The sequence below is a fragment of the Esox lucius genome, chromosome 8 (genome assembly GCF_011004845.1).
Source record: "Esox lucius isolate fEsoLuc1 chromosome 8, fEsoLuc1.pri, whole genome shotgun sequence".
Classification (NCBI taxonomy): Eukaryota; Metazoa; Chordata; class Actinopteri; order Esociformes; family Esocidae; genus Esox; species Esox lucius.
In genome coordinates, this window is record NC_047576.1 from 23,642,408 (window position 1) to 23,663,676 (window position 21,269).

Genomic DNA, 21,269 nt, shown 5'->3' on the forward strand with positions numbered 1-21,269 from the left:
CTGCCTGAACCCTGGCCGCTCCTCCCATGTTCCTGGCATTGTCACCACAGATGATAAATAGAAAAGGCAGGGAGACAGATACTGTCTAAGAATTCACCACTACGTAGCTCTTTATTTTTAGCGATAACATTTACTATGACTACGGCAGGAAGGAAAGGAACCTTTCTGTGGATGGAGACCTGGAGTGCCATGCCACCGCCTGCCACTACGCTGCTACGCTGAGAGAGCGGAGAAGGAGGAGGAGGAAAGGACTTGGAGTTTACTTATGGAAACCTTGCCAAGCTCAGCAGAGTTTATCATTTTAATTGCATCAATACAACTGTAATTAGTCTAAAAGAATTAGAGGGAGAAGCCTGAAAAACGAAATCACCTCCAGGGCTTTCCACAGTGATTTGAAACCTCAGGAATTTGAAATGGCAATATGAAAGAGAGTGAGACCCTCAATACAGTCTCTCTCTCTCCCTCTTGCCCTCCCTCCCTCTCTCTCTTTTCCTCCCTCCCCACTCAAACTGGGCATGAGAGCCATGCCCAGTTTGAGTGGGGGAGAGAACATAAAATATATTATGAGTGACTTGAAATTACTTGAAAGTTCGAAGAAACAAAATAAATTGTCATGTGGATCCACTTTTATAAGAACACACAAAGTGTGACGCCAAGACGTACACGAGATCTGCTTCAAAGTGGTCTCCTCAAAACTTGGAGAACCAGAGAATAAACAACACTAAAGTGGCACTGCAGGCAAAGACGGCTGACGCAAGGGGATGATTAGCTCCATGAAACAATGGGAAAAACATTCCTACAATACAACACAAATTCTTTTTTTTATTTGCTTTTTTCGTCCCTGCTGTCGTAAAATGTACGCTGCTTGTTGCCTTGAGCTTTTTATCACTGTGTTCCAACCAGGACGTGCAGAGAGAGAACGTCCTGAGTGTTATCCCTGAACACATCCATCTGTGTTGTCTGTTTTCTGCTCACAAACAGACCAAGACAGTGCAACTTTATAATTCCTGGGCTGGTTTCCTCGTATAACCCCATACCCGAGGCCCCGGAGCAGGGCCGCTGTCTGTTTGGCCTCTCTCACTGTCTGCCTCTCCATTCGTCTGTCCAGGATTACCTCAGGTCTGCACTCAGGAGGTGAAGCCAAACGTTCACGTCATTCTACCTACTTATATGAGCGTGAAGCTAAACAAGCGAATCTCAAATTATTCTTTTTTTTTGTAAATTTCAAAGCCAAATATAAGAGTGTTTGGCTGTAACCAGGGATGGAAGTCTAGTTCAGCATATTTTCTACATGCCTGCTCTGAAAAACACTAACCTGGGGCTGGTCAAATTTCCCTCCATGGTGTAACACAATGAAATCTATTAAACCAACATCACTTTTGACATCTGGCAGCATCAACTGTTCAGCAGAAGTGCAAAGAACATGCAACGTGACAAAATGAAATATTAACCTTTCCTTTCAAAGAGAAAGCAGCTGGAGACATTTTTCGGCATTAGTCCAACTGTACCAAAGTCTCCAGTTTCTAAAAGCTACGATGCTGAGCCTCCTCACTGTGAGACTGGGCTGAGAAACGGGGTGCCAATGTATACAACTCGGCATTAACATGTGCCTGCTGGCCTCCCGCGTGACGCAGCAGTCTAAGGGCATTTTAAAGCGCTTTTTTCGCCAAGTTGTCCACCACAGTCGAGATTCGAGCCCAGGCGGTGCCGCCAACTGACGGGCGGATGGGAAGCCACATGGGCGGTGCAGATTGGCCAGCAACTCATGGGGAGTGTGAAGGCATCATCAGAATGACTTTCCCGGTCTCGTGGACCTCTACCTCAAGTTGCTCAGGCGCCAGCAAAGCCAACCGGGGGCAACGTAAACTCCCACACGTTGACCCACGTGACTACATTGTTGGAAGGGCAGTGTGGGACGGCGTGGTGCAGATTCCTATGAGGGAAACGTATCGCCGTGGTCAACTCGCCCAAAGCCATTGGATATGAGGAAATTGGGGAGGTAAAATAATGGGGTAAAACGATTACATTTGAAAACGTGTCTGTTCCCCAGTATGCTGCACGTTCTGTGGCTTTTTAGAAGCATATTCGCCTGTGGCAAGTTTCCTGTCCTCTCTGCCTGTGTATCTGAGCATCTGCATATTACTGCCATGTGTTTTCAGTCGGAGGAGAGACGAGACGCCGTGCCAAATGTTTAATATCAGTTATTAGAGTGTTGTAATCGTCCAACTGTTCGGGTTAAGCAACACCCAGAGCACTGCATTGCCTGAGAAAACAGCGCGTCTGTTTGGAGAGTGTGAGGTGTTCCCAACAGACAGTCAGCAAGAAAGAGACAGGCCTTGGAGTCGGAGAGAGGATGGGCGATAATAGGAGCGTGCACTAATGCAGTGATGATATGAATGTGATAAATGCCTTTGTGGGTGATTTGATCTGCTCTGTCTAGATTGGCTCCAGAGAGCAAATCAAGCTGCTGGCATGTGCTCTGTGTGTGCGTGTGTGTGTGTGTGTGTGTGTGTGTGTGTGTGTGTGCGAGTATACGAATGTGCATATGTGTTTGCACATGCATGCACGTGTGTTTCTTTGTTTTTGTGTGTGTTCATGCCTTTGTGGGTGATTTGATCAGCTCTGTCCAGATTGATTCCAGAGAGGTAATCAAGCTGGCATGTGGTCTCTGTGCGCGTGCATGTGTGCGTGCAAACTAGCTGGGAGTGCTTTGTGTAGAAAACAACACCATCTGCCTCTGCACCACCGCAGAACATTCCAATAGATCTGTCTCTGATTGAAAGCCAATACTGGGCAGGCCATGGTTCTAATTAACAACAGCAGAAAACAAGAAAATAAGCGGGGAGGCAGGAATTAGCAAACAAGAATGAGAAGGAAAATGAGACCAGGAGAGAGAGAATCACACAAATACAAACAACACAATTAAAGAAAGAAGTGGGTAAGAAATCGAGAAAGACTTGGCACACGCAGAAAAACCAATCCAGCTAAACTTTACAGTGTTTCTCCAGCAAGGCCACGGAGAACAGAGATGCATTCCAGATTAGACTAGTAAAAAAAAAATAGGTATCATAACAAAATAAAACAGAAAGGGTGTATCCCAAAACTCCCTAAGGCCCATGTCAGAAGTACTGCACTACATAGGGAATAGAGTTCCATTTCAGATGCAGTCAGAGTAAGACCCGATCTTCATAAAAGATCTCTCTGGAGAGACTCCCGGATGAAAAGACACGATGAGATGACGTGAAATGACAAGTGAAATGAAATGGTTTGATTTGCTGTGACCATCTTTCGTTTGACGTTACACTTCCTGTTCTTATATTTCTCAGTACTTCTGATCTTCAGGGAGTGCGGTGGAGCCTGTTTTACACAGAAATGTCTAGATTTGGGGCAGAGAATTTTAAAAGGCTAGAAGAAGGAGCCTCCAGCAAGCCAACAGCAACAGTGTGCCCACCAACCAGGCAAAGCATGGCTGAACTGAATCTTCTCCAGGGGCCATCTGTGGACCTTTGAATCAAGAACCAGGAAACAAGGCCTGGCAGTGCGGGATCAGGGAGAGGATTTAAGGTCCATTACTTCAACAAGGCGCTCCCCCTTGTCCTTCACCCTCCCCTACATCCATGACTGATGTAAACCGTCGTTGGCCAGATCTCCAACAATGAAGAGACAGTTTATAGTGAAGAGGTTTGCAGGAGGTCCTGGCAGAGAGGTGCAAGGTAAATTAAGACTTCAGGGGTTTTCATAACTTCTCAGGGGTGATAGTACCATTATTAAATATGTAAAAGAACCTGCCTAAGCATAGATAAACAGAAGCTATTATTTGTCAATACTGCTATGTACTACAGTCAAATTAACATAACCTTTGTATATTAGCTTTAAGAAAATGTTTTAACCTCCTAAACTTGGTTGTATTGATGCCTTTCCCGTTTTTAAAGCCCTCATGAATCCATCCATTGTAGCTGGATGAAGATAATGAAGATGAAAATAATCCGTTCTGGGAAGGCCACCCCAGAACTGATGCTGCCTCCCCAAAAAACAAGGTTTCTCCGATCGTTTTCCTTTCTCCCTCACCTCCTCTCCTCCCCCTTCTGTTTCAGTTAATAAAACGCCCTCTGGGGCCCTGAACAGACCCTTTGCGTCTGTTCCCTGGGTCTCTCCCTGTTCCAGAGCGGATACACAAGCATTTCACTTCAACCGTGTCAACATCTGCTTCAATGTGCATGCAACCAATAACACTTGAAACGTAGCTCCAGGAAGTAGTCGCTCTAATGGGGGACAGGTTTGGATGGTTGGCTGGTAAGATCTGAGGCAGAGTGGTTAAGACAGTTACTACTGACAGTGTTACTCTAAACAGACAACATCACCTTCCCTCCAACCCAAAAAGGGTTTATTCTGACGCAGCCGTTCCGGTCGTGTGCTAGCTGGACTTGGCGCCATCTGTCTCACTAGCTCAGCCTTTACATAAAGTAAACACTTGGTGTTCCCGACTGTGAAACAAACCACCAGTGACAGTATAAGTCCAGCTTTGATCCGGTTGTTATATGCAGAGGATGCTGCTGTGAGGAGAGATTTCAATCCAGGGTGTTTGTTTTCTTCTCCTGTCAGACTGTTTAACTCAGACTTCTGCAGTGGGTCTGAGCAGAGGTACGCGCCGGCAGAGTGGAGCCCTGACTGACTGCCAAAGGATTGGGTATCCGTCCATTCTCTCAGCAGCTCGTCCCGACTCTTTGTCCGCCAGTCAGTCAGTGCTCAGGTTTCATCCGTGCGGCATGTTAACAAGGCATCCCGGCGGAGCCAACCTCAACCTGAGGAGAGCGGAGGCTCTTGGGAATGTTGTCATGGCCCCTGGGCAGCCGGCCTGACGGATAGGATGTAACAGGCAGCACGCTCGTCTCACAGCCGGAGGGCCAGGTACGTCAACGATACACACGTCCCAAACACAATAACCTTACCGTGCCAAAGCAAAGGAATGGGGTACCACCGACAGACAGCTAGTACATCCACCTCACTAGTAGAGAGAACGTTCCTGAACTGGACTCAAACGTGTAACTCTGCAGATCGTAAGAAAAAAAAAAACCTTTCCTGAACTGGACTCAAATGTGTAACTCTGCAGGCCGTAAGAAAATAAAATGTCCTGAACTGGACTCAAATGTGTAACTCGGCAGGCTGTAAGAAAATAAAATCTAAACTATCTGGATAAGAACTCCAACATATGATAATGTGAATATATGAGAGTGTAAACCTTAAAGCAGCACGTCTCCATGGGTGACCCTTAGTTGTCATATTCCCTTAGTTGTCATGTTTTTAGGACAGTAAGATTTCTTTCACACATAACTGGCCAGAAGGAGCGAGGTTGGTTTTTCTACACACCAAAAAAACAACAAAGTATTATATCTCACTGTGGATTGAGGGAATGTCCCTTTCAGCGATATACCTATCAGCAGATATTACGATATATGTAAATCATTGTGCCTTGCTTTTTGCTAAATAAAGCGAGGTAAATTCAACAGTGTTTACCAACGACATCTCTTGTAGTTAATTATGGGTTCATTAGTGGCTCCAGGCAATTGAAACGTGAACTTGTACTGAATAGGACACAGGAAGGCAGAGTGTAGGTTTCAAGCGCAGAACGCTGCAGATGTTTATTTGTTCCCCAAAAACACAGTAGGAGCAGGAGGTCTCGTGGTCTTGGTACAGGCAAATGGTCAGCAACACGGGACGTCAGAGCAGGCAGAAAATCCAAGGGGTCAGGCAAAGGAGTAGTCCAAAAATACTGGCTACGGTACAGAAGGAACAGACGAATCAACATCGAGAAAAACACAGGCGAGAAGGGTCGGTACACAGAAGGCAAGAACTATACGGATAGGAATATCCAAACAGGCTCAGTAGAATCGATAAACGAACCAATACATCACAAAGAACTAACACAAATGTCCAGAACTAAATACTGTGCAAATGAGAGCAGGTGTGAAGGAACACAGGTGAAACCACTGAATGTAACGGGACACAGGAGACAGGCTGAATGTAACGGGACACAGGAGATGGGCTGAATGTAACGGGACACAGGAGACAGGCTGAATGTAACGGGACACAGGAGATGGGCTGAATGTAACAGGACACAGGAGATGGGCTGAATGTAACAGGACACAGGAGACGGGCTACGTTCAGGAATGACTCTAAGTTGAAAAATAAAGAAACAGGGTGAAAAAAGGAACTGAATGGGGCAACATATAGGGAGAAAACCTAGTGTTTTTATGCATTGGCTTGTAATTACTACTGAAAGGCACAGATCACCACATCGGCATGATCAAATTTGGTGTTTCAAAAATAACTACTGTTTAAAAAGTGTATTTCTTGTCATAATAAAAATATTATAATTTTTTTTTAGGTAGGTGGTACCTACATTTGCTTTGAATTTAGGAAACCTTGTGAACAGAAAAATACAGAGGAAATAGATTCTGCTGAGAAATTCTAAATTGCTTGTCCAAGATTGTGTGGGGATCTTGTGTTTTTATGACACAAAGGTACCATTGCCAACATTAGTAGTTGTACTATGATGAAATGCCCCTTTAAGTACCTAAATAGTAAAAGGAGCAGTAGGGAGGAGCCAACCCCTCACTCTTGACAGATGGACCGTAGGGCCAGGGTCCTATGAAAGTCAGATCCTAGGTCTGATTACATTAGAGAGTCTCCAGCACAAAGGCTGCTAGCCTAGTCGTTTGCTGTGTACTGGAATCAATGGCTTCATGACTAGTGTCAGCTGTTTTATGTCTGCCACCAGTGACATGAGACACTGCACTGTTGATGTGCGTCCAAAAAGCCCTAATCCCTATATGGAGTGCTCCTTTCCAACAGACCCTGAACTACAGAGGGAGTTGGGTGCCGTTTGGGATAGAACCCAAGCGAAGAAGACTGGTTCTAAGTGCACGGAGAAAAATGGTTTTCAACTTAAAGAACAGACTGGCTCTAAGCGCATGTAGAAATGTTGTATAGTCCTAAAAACATAAGCACTCTAGGTGCCTGTCCATCGGAAACAATTTTGTCCACATTTTCAAATCTGACAGAGAAACTTCCACATGGTGCAAGAAATATGTCATTTAAAATATGAGCCCAGTATGTAGTTCTCATTTGGTCTGGCTGTGTGAAGGATTCGCTACAGGTGTAAAAGTGAAAACGGATTCTGTGGTCAGGACAGGAAAACGGATTCTGTGGTCTGCGGCACACCTGGGGTAAGATACAATCCATAATATTTAAACTAGTACTGAACCAGCCTGAAGGAGGGTTTTGCAATTTCCTATTTTTTCCATAGTTTTTTTTGTGCTATTGTACAACCCTGTTTCCAAAAGGTTAGGACGCTGGGTACAATGTAAAGAAAATCAGAATGCAATGATGTGCAAATCATTTAAACCCTACAGTCAATAGAAAATAGCTCAAAGACAACATATAAAATGTTGAAACGGAGAAATGTTACTGAAAATATATGCCCACTTTGAATTCGTTGCCAGCAACATGTTTCAAAAAAGCTGGGACAGAGGCAACAAAAGACTGGCCCTCAGGCGGCACTGCATTAAAGACAAACATGATTTGCCATCACTGCATGGGCTAAGGAACACTTCCCAAAACTATTGTCTGTGATCACAGTACGTTGCTGCATCCACATTTAAACTCAACCATGCAAAGAATAAACCATATATAAACGAAATCCCCGCCTTCTATGGGCCCAAGCTCATTTAAGAAGGACTGAGGCAAAATGGACAACTGTCCTGTGGTCTGACAAAACCAATTTTTTTTTGGGAATCATGGATGCTGCGTCCTCCGGACTACAGAGGAGAGGGACCATCCGGCTTGTTATCAGTACATAGTTCAGAAGCCAGCATCTGTGATGGTATTGGGGTGCATTAGTGCACATGCCAATGATGCCTCTGTGAACGCACCATTAATGCTAAACAATATATACAGGTTTCAGTGCAACATATGCTGACATCCAGACAACGTCTTTTTCAGGGAAGGCCTTGCTTATTTCAGCAAGACAATGCTAAACCACTTTCGGCACATATTACAACAGTATGGCTCCGTAGTAAAAGTCTGGGTGCTAAACTGGCCTGCCTGCAGTCCAGACCTGTCACCCATTGAAAACAGTTTGGCGCATTATGAAATGAAAAATAGGACAAAGGAGACCCCAAACTGTTGAGCAGCTGATATCATAAATCAGGCAATAATGGGAATACATTTAACTTTCAAAACTATAGCAATTGGTCTCCTCAGTTCCCAAATGCTCCCAAACACAGTGTTGTTAAAAGAGGAAGTCTCAGTTTCAACATTTGATATGATGTCTTTGTACTATTTCCAATGAAATATAGGGATAAATGAATAAATTTGCCCATAATAGCATTCTGTTTTTACTAGCATTTTACACAGCGAAACAGCATTGAAGTATTTGTAGTGATAGTAATGATAGTACAAGCACACGTCTTTAATATGGCTTAATAATGGTCTATCTGGTCACGGCAATCCCCTTGGAAACAGAAGACATTGGGATGTTAGCACATCAACTAGCTAGATTCACATGACCACAGTAATCCCTCTCAACACAGAAGTGATGACGGACAACTAACGTCCTCTGGCTGCCGACAGAGACGAAGGTCTTCCTGCTGCTGAAAGGTCGGATTTCAGACTAAGCCTCTGAGGGACCCAAATTTGTGCTGGAGGACATCATTTATTATATATGTTATGTCAAAAGTGTGTGTGTGCGCAAGTGTGTGTGCAAGCATGCATGCGCACGTCTGTGTTACATTTTTGCACAGGCTCCGGGTTTTCATGGTAGGATGTTTTACATGCGATGAGAACACACCACTACCACATAAGGAAATAATGGATATGACCTGATGCCTCATTTCTGTGGAATGCTAGGGTGATAAGGAAACGTGACAATGGTTATCTCTGAGGAACCGGGCGCTACATGAAAGCCTTCACAGTACATACATTATGGTGTGGTAGGAGTGGAGCAGTAGAAATAAGCTCAGCCAGCCATATGGTGTACAGGAGCATGGTTGCGTTTAGCCATGAAGGGCCTCTTGCTCTAAATAATGTTCTCCTGTGATACAGTGACTCAGCCTGGAGAACTAGGCCAGTCCATTACCATATTCTCATTAAGTCTCGCAGTGAGAAAGAGAGACACAGAACGTATGGGTGTGTGTGTGAAAGAAAGTGTGTGAGAGTGAAAGTTGTATGAGTGAGAGAGAAAAAAAATGTGTGGGTAAGAAACTGCGAGAGAAAGTGAAAGAACCAAAAAGCGTGTGTGACAGAGAAAGTGTAATAAACTGAGAGTGTGCGAGGGGGAGACCATACTCTTCATCTAGTCTCCTTACTAAATATGGCCAGCTGTCCGGGGTGAAGGGGGGGCACTGCCTCCCACAACTACCATGGAACCCTTCCAATCATGTGCACCACTGTAAGTGGATGTGTGTTTGTCTGTGTGACTGCGTGTGTATATGTGCTTTCGTGATGTGAGAAGACGCCCTGGATGATTTGTACCGCTGCCCAGCCATCAACAGGATATTTTGGAGGGAGGGAACAGCCCTCCACTGTTTAACAGGCAGACTGAAAAACAATCCAGTGCCAACAGAGCTGATCTCTCCGACCCCTTTTATCTTTAAGTATACAGTGGGGAGAACAAGTATTTGATAACCTGCAAAATCGTCAGTGTTTCCTTACAAAGCAAGTAGAGGTCTGTCATTTTTATCATAGGTACACTTCTCCAGACCTGAACCCAATAGAAAATCTTTGGAGGGAGCTGAAAGTCTGTATTGCCCAGCGACACCCCCGAAACCTGAAGGATCTGGAGAAGGTCTATATGGAGGAGTGGGCCAAAATCCCTGCTGCAGTGTGTGCCAACCTGGTCAAGAACTACAGGAAACGTATGATCTCTGTAATTGCAAACAAAGGTTTCTGTACCAAATATTAAGTTCTGCTTTTCTGAAGTATCAAATACTTATGTCATGCAATAAAATGCAAATGAATTACTTAAAAATCATACAATGTGATTTTCTGGATTTTTGTTTTAGATTCCGTCTCTCACAGGTGAAGTTGTACCTATGATAAAAATGACAGACTTCTACATGCTTTGTAAGTGGGAAAACCTGCAAAATCGTCAGTGTATCAAATACTTGTTCTCCCCAGTGTAAATACGCTTCGTCCTGTGACGATGAGAGACTTACTGAGCGTAGCATATTGTAGCCTGGTGTGACAGTGGCAGTAGGACTGCCGCAGGCAAATGTGGAACGAGGCTAAAGCAGAAATGCCAACCTGCTCTACTGTATATGCCCTCACGTAAATCATAGTTGCGCAATCACTTGGAGCTTGATAACAATGATGTGCAGAGGCAGTGGTGTTACTCATCAAAGTGGTATGTTTGTCACTGGTGAAAAGTAAGAGGAAGTGAAGTGTGTGTTTCTGTACGACGTAAGGAAGACGGGTGCCCATGGGTAAACTACTGCGGAACATTCTGGTCGCACCACGGGGCATGTGGGAGTATGGGTGTGTATGCAAGCATGTACACATGCTCGGTTGTTGTCGTGCACAACTGTATGTAATTATGGTTAATCTGTAACCAACAGCTGAGAACTCTTCTAGTCTAGACCAGCCACGGGACAGGTTTCCTCTGCAAAGGAATGACTTCCTAGAGGTCTCAGTGAGAAAGGTGGGCGACGCCTGAATGTTAATAAAGGTTGGTATGAGGAAAATGAACACATGGGAGTAAGAGAGATTGGAAACTGACTTAGTTGAGAGAGACCGAGGAGGACAGAAAAAAAAGGAAATAATAGAAAGGGATCTCCAGGGAGGTAGAGACAGAGCTGCATTTCCTATTAAACTGTGAGAAATACTTAGAGCTACAGTAAGAGAAGATTGTTGTTCCTAAAATGATCAGTCATTACAAATAATTTGAAACCATAAAAGAAAAACCAAAATGTACATATTTGTTAGCCAAATATGTAGCCTCTGGCCACAATCTGAGGGACTGCCAGTAAAAAGACAAATATAACAATAGTAGAGAGATTTGGAATTTGGTTTGGGTTTTCATGCAATGCCTTGAGTTTTTCAGTCACACTGCTATTTCTTTATTTCATTCATACATTGACCTACAGTAACCTACCTTTCGACATGAATAAAGTCTCGGCCCAGTGATTCCTGATACTGGGGTTTGCAGCCCAATAGGACTAGTTCTGATCAGTGATCTACCGACTAACAGGACACTGGTCCAACTTTGTCTCCAGAAAACTGGCTACTGGAATGTGTGTAACGACAACAACCCTGCAGAATGAAACTGCCTTTGTCTTGCCACTTGCTAGCCTGTGCCTAATTCAAAGAAAAACAATATGTATGAAGTAAATCCATTCAAATCCTATTAAATTCTTAAACTAGTCAACGTATTGACAAATAAAGGTCTCCTGCATATCTTATTTTAGATGCATTAATTGGCCTTGTTCATGAATGTGCATTGTCCTAGTTCATTAATTAGTTGTATTGCATGAACAAACTGTACATAAAATATTATTTGAGAACAGGAGAGAGAGTCAAGCAGAGGAACTTACATGGAAGGTGTGTTTGATGCCCAGAGCTAGCTTCTCAGTCCTGATGTCCCAGACCACAGGCTGGGGAGAGTTTAGAACAAACACCAGGGGCTTCTGGTGCACGAACAGAGACTGGATGGGCTTCAGGTGCAGCTTCACCTGGGGAGAGGATGACCAAAGGAAGGGTTAGAGGACATTAAGTTACACTTTATTAGGATGAGAGCTTATTCTGCAACACATTATTAAGGTTATTAGTCATTAGGTAGCATTCTAATTACACAGTCATCATTTATAAGCCGGGATTAAAATCCAATAGTCAAAAGGACAGAAATCCCAAAAGAACACTTTTAATATGTTTATTGTTGTAGGAGTAGAGACCAAACCGCCAGAAGGCAACACTCTTTGGCATATAGTACTGTGCCAAAGTATTAGTCTACCTCAGAAAACTGTTTAAAGCCTTTATTGGGACAGTATTTGGTCAAAACAATATATAACATTAAAAAAATACAAATAAACACAAATAAACATTCATTAATTGATATATTCTGGGTTGGCATGCAGACATTTAAAATTTGAAGAAACTGGACAAAAAGATGTTGGCATCTGATGAACAGAACATAAAGGTTAGTTCCTTGAGAAACAGAAGGAAATCCCGTGAAGTGCTTGCTCAGTCATCTGACAACCAAGTACATGCTACCAGAGTGAGAAGAAATCTTATAAGAAATGGCTGCGTGTTGCAGCCAACTCTACAAGGACATTTTCTGGAAGCCTTGTCATGGATGAAGCGTGTACCTTGGGGCCAGCTGCTGAGGGGTCCCTACGATTGGAGCCATAACCAGCAGGTGCAACACAGCATAAGACCCAGCATAAGGAACCTAAAACTCTCCAGAGCTCCAGAGGGGACCCACACCATAACATCACGGGACAACATAGGGCAAGCTGTAAAGCATTAAAATCACCCCCTTCCCCTTTTCATTTTACACAGCTACTTCACAGGGCCAATAGCAGAGCTTTTTCTTTTCTGTGGTTTACTGTTGTTGTCATGTAAATGTTATCAAAACACAGCAGACCACTCTGTTGACTGTTCCTGAACAATTACAGGGCTATAATGTCACTGATTGTCTTTTATCAGGGCCTTGCTGTTTATTCACGGTACAAATCCTTTCACTGATGCTTTACAACTTTGCTCTGATATGTTGTCTCACTCTGGTCTGTGCAATCCGAACGCTCAAACACTGGACGCTTTGTTAGGAGCGCTGCGGAAGGGAAAAAACACTGCAAGCGACAAAGTCAGTCTCTGTAACCCATAGCACCCCAGTGAGCTACCCGACTGGAAAGACAGAGAGTGAGACAGAAAGTGAGAGGAAAACAGAGAGTGAGAAAGAGAGAGTGAGAAAGAGAATACTTCGTCACTGCTTCCAGACTGTCATGAAAATGGATTCTGGTCTATTAGTGACGGGGGGAGAATATCAGAGCTCCCACTGTTTGGGCCTGTATAAGGGCCCTGCAGTGTTGGCCCAGGGGCCCCCAAGACCAAATCTAGGCTGGTGATTAAGAGGTCTACAGATTCACTGAAACCAGACCCTGCTTTTGATATGTTAGGATTTAGCACAGCAGTTGTTTGACAAATAGGCCACAACTACTTCACAATCCAGGTGTATGAGCTGATCTCCAGTAAAAGATGGAAAAGATGGCAAAGATGGCTTTATCTGGTTTCACATGGATACTGGCCACCTACAGTCATGTAAAAAAGTAAGTCCCATGAGAAGTTGTCCTTTATAGCTAGATTCCAACCACATTCATTGATAAAGGTAACACAATTTTACAAATTACACAAAAAATGTAACTTTGAAACCATTACAAAATTAATATAAACAAAATAAATCTCCTTATGTGGAAAAAGTGCATATACACATACTTTTACCATCACATGAAATGGCAAAAAGTGGCAGTAGGTACACCTAATCAGGTCCAAATTATAAGATCTTTGGAGAGTCAATTTAGTGTCTAGCCTTCCATAACGGTTACAACCTTGGTCTAGTTTGGTCTAAACCATATTCTCCCTCCCCCTAACTATTCTCTCTCCCCCTCTCTGCTTTGCCTCCTTCCCTCTCTCTGTCTATCTTAGTTCAGTCTGGCTTATTCCCAGGCTAATCATATTAAGGCCTTCCTGTGTGCGAGCAGCTAGAGCTTGTTAATTACAGTAAATCACTAACTCAACCCACAAGGAGATCTGTCACATTATTAACACAGTGCCCCCAAATCAAACCCTAACTCCATGAGGCATGTGCAGAGGGAATAGACCGGATTTAGCAGCAATTCGCATCGGCACATTTCGATTCACAGAACGGGGCCGGTAAACATTGATGATGAATACAGTCAATACACATATATTCCGCTGTTGTGTCTGAGTCATTTATGATAATCTTTTGGTTGTACACTATAGCCAAGAACATTTTCAAGTACAAACAAGTTGTTTGTACGCGGCTCTACATAGTTCAGATACTAATCTTCTGAAGAAAGCATCCATGTTAACATGGTCTGTTACATTAACTGATAGGCTCTTGAGATGCAATGCTTGATGCATTCTAAGGTTAACCATAGTTAAACATAAACAATGATGGAATTCTTCAGACTATTTTATGAGGCAGTCCACGTCTTTAGAGAAGCATGCAAATAGGTTAAGCAGAACTCCGCTCAGACAGAAACTCCATTGAACCACCAGACCAAACTGCAGAATTGGACAGACTAAAGGTTCTTGGATTGCATTGCTCCCACACACTTTTTGTCTCCAATCTGCTTCCAAACACCTCCGTTCTCCATTACGGTGTCACCGAGACACAATACAAAAAGTACACACACTCTCCACCTGGCTTGAATGCCGCCTTCCCACTGGCCATCGTTGAAACACCTCAACTACGTTACCCAGAAGACAGTGACATGTTTATCCATTTTCTATATGATAGGCAGTTATTCACATAGTAGACGCATGGCTTCAAAGTGGCCAATAGACATCTTTAAAGCCCAGGAAAAAAGAGAATAGCAAAAGTATTTAGCAATGTGGGCCTTAACATTTCTGCAATAATCATGATAAAAAAGGAAGTCGGAGACGGGCGAAATGGAAGAAATTATAGAACGCTTATCTCCAGGGGGGCTTGCTGCACACACACACACACAAAACGAGGCCAAAGCCCCAAGAGTGAGTCTCCCACAGCTTTCATTACCTTTTTTCCTCTCAGTTCGTTCTTGATGTTTGTCCTTGTGGAACAGTTCAGATGAGCATCTAATCTACTTAAACCTCCCCCTCTGTCCAAACTCTGGAAAAAGCCTATCCATCCCTCCTGAGAGAAAACCCTGACTCAAGGCAACTCAGATATAATCAGACCTGCTCTCATTCAGCTGGCTTCAGAGGCCTTGGCTTTAACCTGAGATAGACGGAGGGGGGGGGGGAGAAAGATGTAAATGTTTTGGAATTTTAGCACCAGACAGAAACCTTTCCAACAAAAGTGAGTCACTTGAAAAGGAAATGCAATAAGGGATAAATAAGGGAACAGCACTGGGGGGAGAGCAATGCAGGGGTGATATAATCCAACCAATCAAGTGATGTACAATACTAGGAACAACCCATCATCCTCCGCACATGACAGATTTACAAAGGTCAACATCAGTTCCTCCGTTGGCTCTTTCCTGCTTATCGATGAGGAAACCTAATTAAACCTCTAGGATCGGAACGGTCATGTGATGCCAATCTATCAGCTGCGGAAGAACTGGAGCCAACGGCCACTCCCACAGCACCCAGGTTCCCCAGTCCCAACTCCCCCTGCTCCCTCTCCCCTCCTGCTCCTTCCAGGCGGATGTGTAGAGGACGGAGGAGGGAAGAACAGCTGCTGAATGTCCCTCTCTACCCACAGAGAGAGAACTCCGTCCAGGGTCCATCCGGCCTATGCCGTGGGGACGGATCAGCACAGGTCCGGCTGGCGGTTGCACAGGCTGTCGTCTGCGTGCTACACTCCTTCCCTCTGTGGCGATGTGATGAACGCAGGCAGTGCACAGCGAGGATTCAGAGATAGACCGGTTCTCTATTGAGCTTGTACAAGCCAGGGTCTGAGGAGAGCAGGACTGGAGACAAAGGTCTTGGGATTAAACACCCTCCATCCTGGCTACATGCCTGTCCAGGAGGCAGGGGGTCCGCAGTCTAAATGGCATACTATTCTGTATATTGTACACCCTATGGATCCTTGTCAAAGGCAGTGCATGAAAGACGGAATGTGTTTTCTGTCACACAGGATGCAACCTGAGGCCACCAGGCAACTGCGGACACCACTGTTGAGAGGCTCTGAGATCCAAGCAGGAGCCAGGAGGCCCAGCCTGATGGATGATGGGGAGCCTGGTCCATTACAGCCAGACCTTGGACACATGGGAAGAGTCTCAAATGGAATCTCCACTCCCTGTATAGTGCACTTCTTTTGTAGGGAATAGAGTGCCCTTTTAAATCCAGCCCTGTGACTGGCCTGGGTTGGAGGGAGGGAGGGGGCAGGGAGGTGAAGACAGGACAGGACTGGGGAGGGAAGCTTGTCTGGACCTATCACATTACCATGAAATCAAACCCCTCACACAACCCTCGCAGGACGACAGCTGTGTCCAGACCCGGCCCACCAAAACAGTCCCACCAGACCAGTCCGATTCCCGGCTGGCATTCCGTGACTGGGCAGAGCATGTGGACGTAAACAAGGAAAACATCGTTCCATATAAAACTATCCCAGTTACTGGATCATTATGGTAGGCGAGGGTGATAGATTTTCCGTAAATGACTGAGATCATGCAGAGACCATGATGCAATAAACAGCTCTGTCTGTCCATTAGGGCCTGACAAAACATATTCCAAGAGAGACAGAGCACTCTGCCCGACAATAACAACTATAGGATGACTCAAGGCATTTGGCGAGATGCCTGCATCGAGTATTCTGAACGCAATTGCAGGACCTCTCAGGACCCGGTAAATTATGTTTCACAATGGAACATTCATAGATTCATCAGCATAGTGAAGCAATATTTTCATAACCGATCAGTGCTCAGCCTTCTGGCTACACTCTACTTGCCTATAACCCAGTTCTGTTGCATCGCTGTCAGTCATCTCTCTACATTTTCAAAAAGTCAAACTCACCTGACACAATGAGGCACGTCCCTCCAGCATTCAGGAGCCAGGAATAAGGCGTTTCCCTTTATTGGGAAACTAATTAAGTGCTTGACAATCCACAGTGACTCAGAGCCAACTCAAAACTTCCTTCAGTTAGTCAGCCAGTCCGTGATTCTGTTGAAACACTCTCTCCAGCCTTCCTCCCATGGCTAATAATAACAATTAGCGCAATCAACTTAAGCATTAAAGCAGACACACTTTACTAAAACAAAACTGAGTTGGTTGGGTCAGCTGCAAAAAGGATATTACAATCCAGTAACCTTTAGAAGATCTTGGAAACCGGACTCATAATCTTTATATCACCAAAGTGTGACCCTCCATTCTTCTATCTCCGGGCTGAGGCTAACATGTCTGCGCCGGCACAAAACAATCATCCCTCATCTATATAAAACAGACACCGGTGGATGAGAGCTAAAGAAGTAAAGTGCAAAAGCATCAGAGTGCCAGGAAGTTATCACACTGAACCTTCAGATCAAGCTTTCAGATAGGTGTGGCTGGTGCACGCGTGTTGTCTGTATCTTGGTTCTTTCTGGATCACTGCTCAGATAGAGAGAGTGGCTGAACTCTACAGTGGGGAGAACAGGGAGGCCCGGAGGAGCTGGAGGAGCCCAGCAGCATTCAGGACAGCAGAGGTAGAAGGGAACTTGTTGACTGCTTAGTAGCAGCCGCCCGTCACTCTGCTGATCGGAGGGCCGATGGGGGCCTCTACCTGGAGCCATTGCACCGCCATGCTAATCAGTCTCCCTCCTAGCCTGGGAGAAGATAGGGCTTCATGCCGTGATAGTAATCAGGGTGTGAGGATGGGAGACTGAAAGGAGAGGAAAACAACCCTGCACCAAGAAGGGAACGACCCAGATCTCCGAGCCAGATCTCTGACAGATTAGCCGAAGAGGCAACTCCCCACCTCCATCACTGACTGTTGTGTACAGTAAACCTCTTGACCCCGGTAGGAACAACACGTCTACAGCTGGAATCAGGTGACTCCGCATCCACTCCACGTGTTAAAGGAAGCTTTAGATGCCAGGCTGTCATTCAGCGTGATTAAATGAAGCGCCACATTTAGATTTTGTGCGATCGGCGTAACATGTGTTCAGAAAACCCGGGCGAGAACGGGAGCAAAGAGGTACGAGCGTATGACTGACTGGTGACCACAGTGTCCCATTGGTGCTGGGTTACCACAACACAAAGGGCTGGACAAGTTTAGTCTCCGTTACTACGGATACAACTACAAGAGCACCTGTAGAGGTTCAGAATGGTATTTTCTCCTTGTCTGAGGGAGAGATGAACAGAGGTGAGACAGAAAGAGAGAGAAAGAAACAGTGAGAGGGGTGAGAGATGGTACAGTCTGTAGATTGACCTGTCCCTTGCACTTTGGTCTCTCACTCAGCTCCACTCCAATATTTGCTCACTGAAGCTACAATTGACTGTTGATGCCTGAGTAGATGTTTAAGTCTGTTCCTTTGGACGCTGTTCCCACTGTCAGTGCCTGGGGCTTTGTACATCAAGTCACCCTCCAGGCAGAGTTCAGCTATCTAGGAATTCCACCAGATAAAACAATCATCTGCTCAGCCTCACGCTGATCCAAGGCGGAGAGCCTCTCGTTTGAAGTTTGCCTTTGGAAAGCTGATTAGACAATGATGGCCTGCGAGTGTGAGAAAGGAAGACTGCCGTCCGGGCCCTCTCCCTCGCATTTCTGTTATTATGTACACCCAGTTATACAGCCATACCCAGACATGGGATGCATTCCAGATACTACAGCCCCCTATTCCCTACACAAGGCACTACTTTCAGTTGGCTCTGGACAAAGGTAGGGGACAAAGACTTGGGAACAGGGTGCCATTTAGGACAAATCCCTAAACTAAGTCAATTAGCTTTTCATATCAGTGTTGTTTGTCTCACTACTGCTACTGATGTTTTCCAAAGCACTGCATCTCTGCCACCCTGAGGAAAAATTTGCCTGACATTTCTCCAGTGCCACTCTCTGTGTTAGCAGTGGTGAGAGTGGAAAAAGGTCAGTTTGGAATTAGTCCCAAGTAACACCTGGAGAAATATTTAAACCTGACACCAAAACCTGTTCACAACTGTAATGGCAACAGCAGAAATATGGACTTCCAGTGAGGTCATAGTTTTTCTAAGAGAAACAACTTCTAAGTCCCAGCCGGGATAAAGATACGTTGCCACAAAAACATTGAGACCTGACCTGAAATATGGACAACAAGGGAAGTCTGGTAATACGGTTAAGTGTTCCCCTCTAAACACCCCTTGTCTCTTTTTCTCTGCCTCACACACTTACTGGCAAACAGCTGGGATACATATTAAAATTAGAAGTGGCACAGTGATAATCTTATAAATATTATAATATTATTATAATAATATATTATAAAAAAGTCAAAAAGGTTTTGAGTGAGGAACAGAAGGGTTTTTGAGTGAGGAACAGAAGGGTTAAAATGAAGAGACCACTGCAAATTGAACGCTTCTGTTCCTCACTCAAAACTTTCCTTTCGACTATTTAGGGGTGTACTCACTTTTGTTGCCAGCGGTTTAGACATTAATGGCTGTATGTTGAGTTATTTTGAGGGGACAGCAAATTTACACTGTTATACAAGCTGTACACTCACTACTTTACATTGTAGCAAAGTGTCATTTCTTCAGTGTTGTCACATGAAAAGATATAATCAAATTTATACAAAAATGTGAGGGGTGTATTCACTTTTGTGAGATACTGTTCTGAGACTTGTATTCCCCTCCACCACCTGGGCCTTACAGGTCTTATCAGGGACCCGCTGGTGGACAATGTGTGATTTGTTCCCCTATTAGTGTTCCCAGAGTTGTCTCAGAGTTGTCTCTGCCAGACCGAAGGCAAGAGGGAGACACAAAGAAAGGCCAAGAGACAGACCGAGAGACAGGCAGAAATACAGAAAGTAAGACCTGTTACTCTGATCCTGGACATTCATTGCAGACTGATGACATCATAGTGGTTTGGTGGTGGCTATTCACCTGGAACTAAAGGATTACATATTACAGCCCACTGGGCCAGGGTTAGAGGAAAACACAACCAAATCATGGAGACAGGGAGAAAACAGACTGTCGCATATTGGAGCCAGATCTGTGTTGAACGTGGTGATGATTGAAGAAGCAGGCTTTATACCAGCGTACCTGATTAACGATGGCAAGTTAAGTCCGTCCGATCTCATTCTGAAGGAAGGTCAGGCCGGTCAGTCCTTCTGATCTTCAATCAAACACAGACATCTCCCTCTCCATTTCTCTCCATCTTTCTCTCTCATACAGTATGTACTGTAGGTCCCGTGTTCTAGAGCGACGCATGCCTTGATGTCTCTGGCGGTTACACAGAAGTGCTATGTTTTTCTTCTTCAATGAGTGTCAAAGTGGGAATAGCTCTGAACTGTCCAGACAAATAGATATCAGCCATCCATTTTGCTCAAGTTTCACACAACGCGGGATGTGCTTCAGTACTCTGTCGTGTCAACTTATCGTTTTCCTCCGAGCTATATTGCAGTAACTGTCCACCAAATCGTTTGGTGTGGTGAAGACTCAGACAACATGAGTGGTGTTCCTTCAGAACATTCTGAACAGTAAGAGAGCCAGAGCCTAGAGCCTGCCACCGTCAGACCCGCAGACACAGTCCTCACCAAGGTGTTTCTCTTCCACTTCATTAGCCAGTATATCTCTGGCAGACTGGAGAACAGCCAGCAGGCAGCCACATGCAGCTGTGCATTTTCCTCTGTTATGGGAAGGACAAGGGCCCAGAGCTTCTGACCTCGCCCCAAACGACACTCTGTTCCCAATTTAGTACACAGCGTTTAATGGGCTGCGGTCAAAAGCAGCGCACTACACCGGGAACAACCACTGACTGGTTTATGCCCACACAGAATGGGTTCGCTGGGAGCATGGCAAGAAACTATTCGTTTCTCTCACTTCTTGGAGTGGAAATGTGGAGGAACTCTAAAAGAGTTTCAGGGTTTTACATGTCGATGTGGAGAGGATATAGATCAGGCCTGACAGAATCCAGCCAGTGTGTGTGTGTGTGTGTGTGTGTGTGTGTGTGTGTCCTATTCTTCTTCCGGATTCCTGTCCTCATTCATCTAAGCCCCAGGAACCAGATAGACTTCTCAGCATGGTTATCAGGATAGACATTTCAAGGACAATGTGTTTATAGAAACCTATTTACAGTAATATATTGAACCAAAATATCTCCTTTTATCAATGTCGTACGTTATTCAGATAAATCTGATAACCCACTTGCCCAGTTTTAACAATACTGGGGCTAGTAATCTTTCCTTAGAGATCCCGTCTTTACAGAACTACACAGATCGGCCCGAGGAGGGTGCTATGGTAATCAATTGTTAGAAGAGTCGTTTTGGAGAAACGGTATATCTGAATAGGCCCAAGGATTTTACAGCAGTGTGTACAGACCATGTGATCCAAGGTGTAGGTTGTGGCAGAAGGGACTTGGTGATGTCACGACTGAGGGTGTGGTTACCAAT

The 21,269-nt window shown here is 44.7% G+C and overlaps 1 protein-coding gene across 1 annotated transcript in view; it reads right to left on the bottom strand.

Annotated features, from left to right (window-relative positions):
* The window catches only part of tgfbr3 (transforming growth factor, beta receptor III), a 94,064-nt gene that overhangs the window by 37,123 nt on the left and 35,672 nt on the right, over positions 1-21,269 (bottom strand). Inside the window, exon 4 of the mRNA XM_010872096.3 lies at positions 11,589-11,726. Coding sequence (XP_010870398.1) covers positions 11,589-11,726 — 138 coding nt within the window. The remainder of the gene's footprint in view (positions 1-11,588; positions 11,727-21,269) is intronic.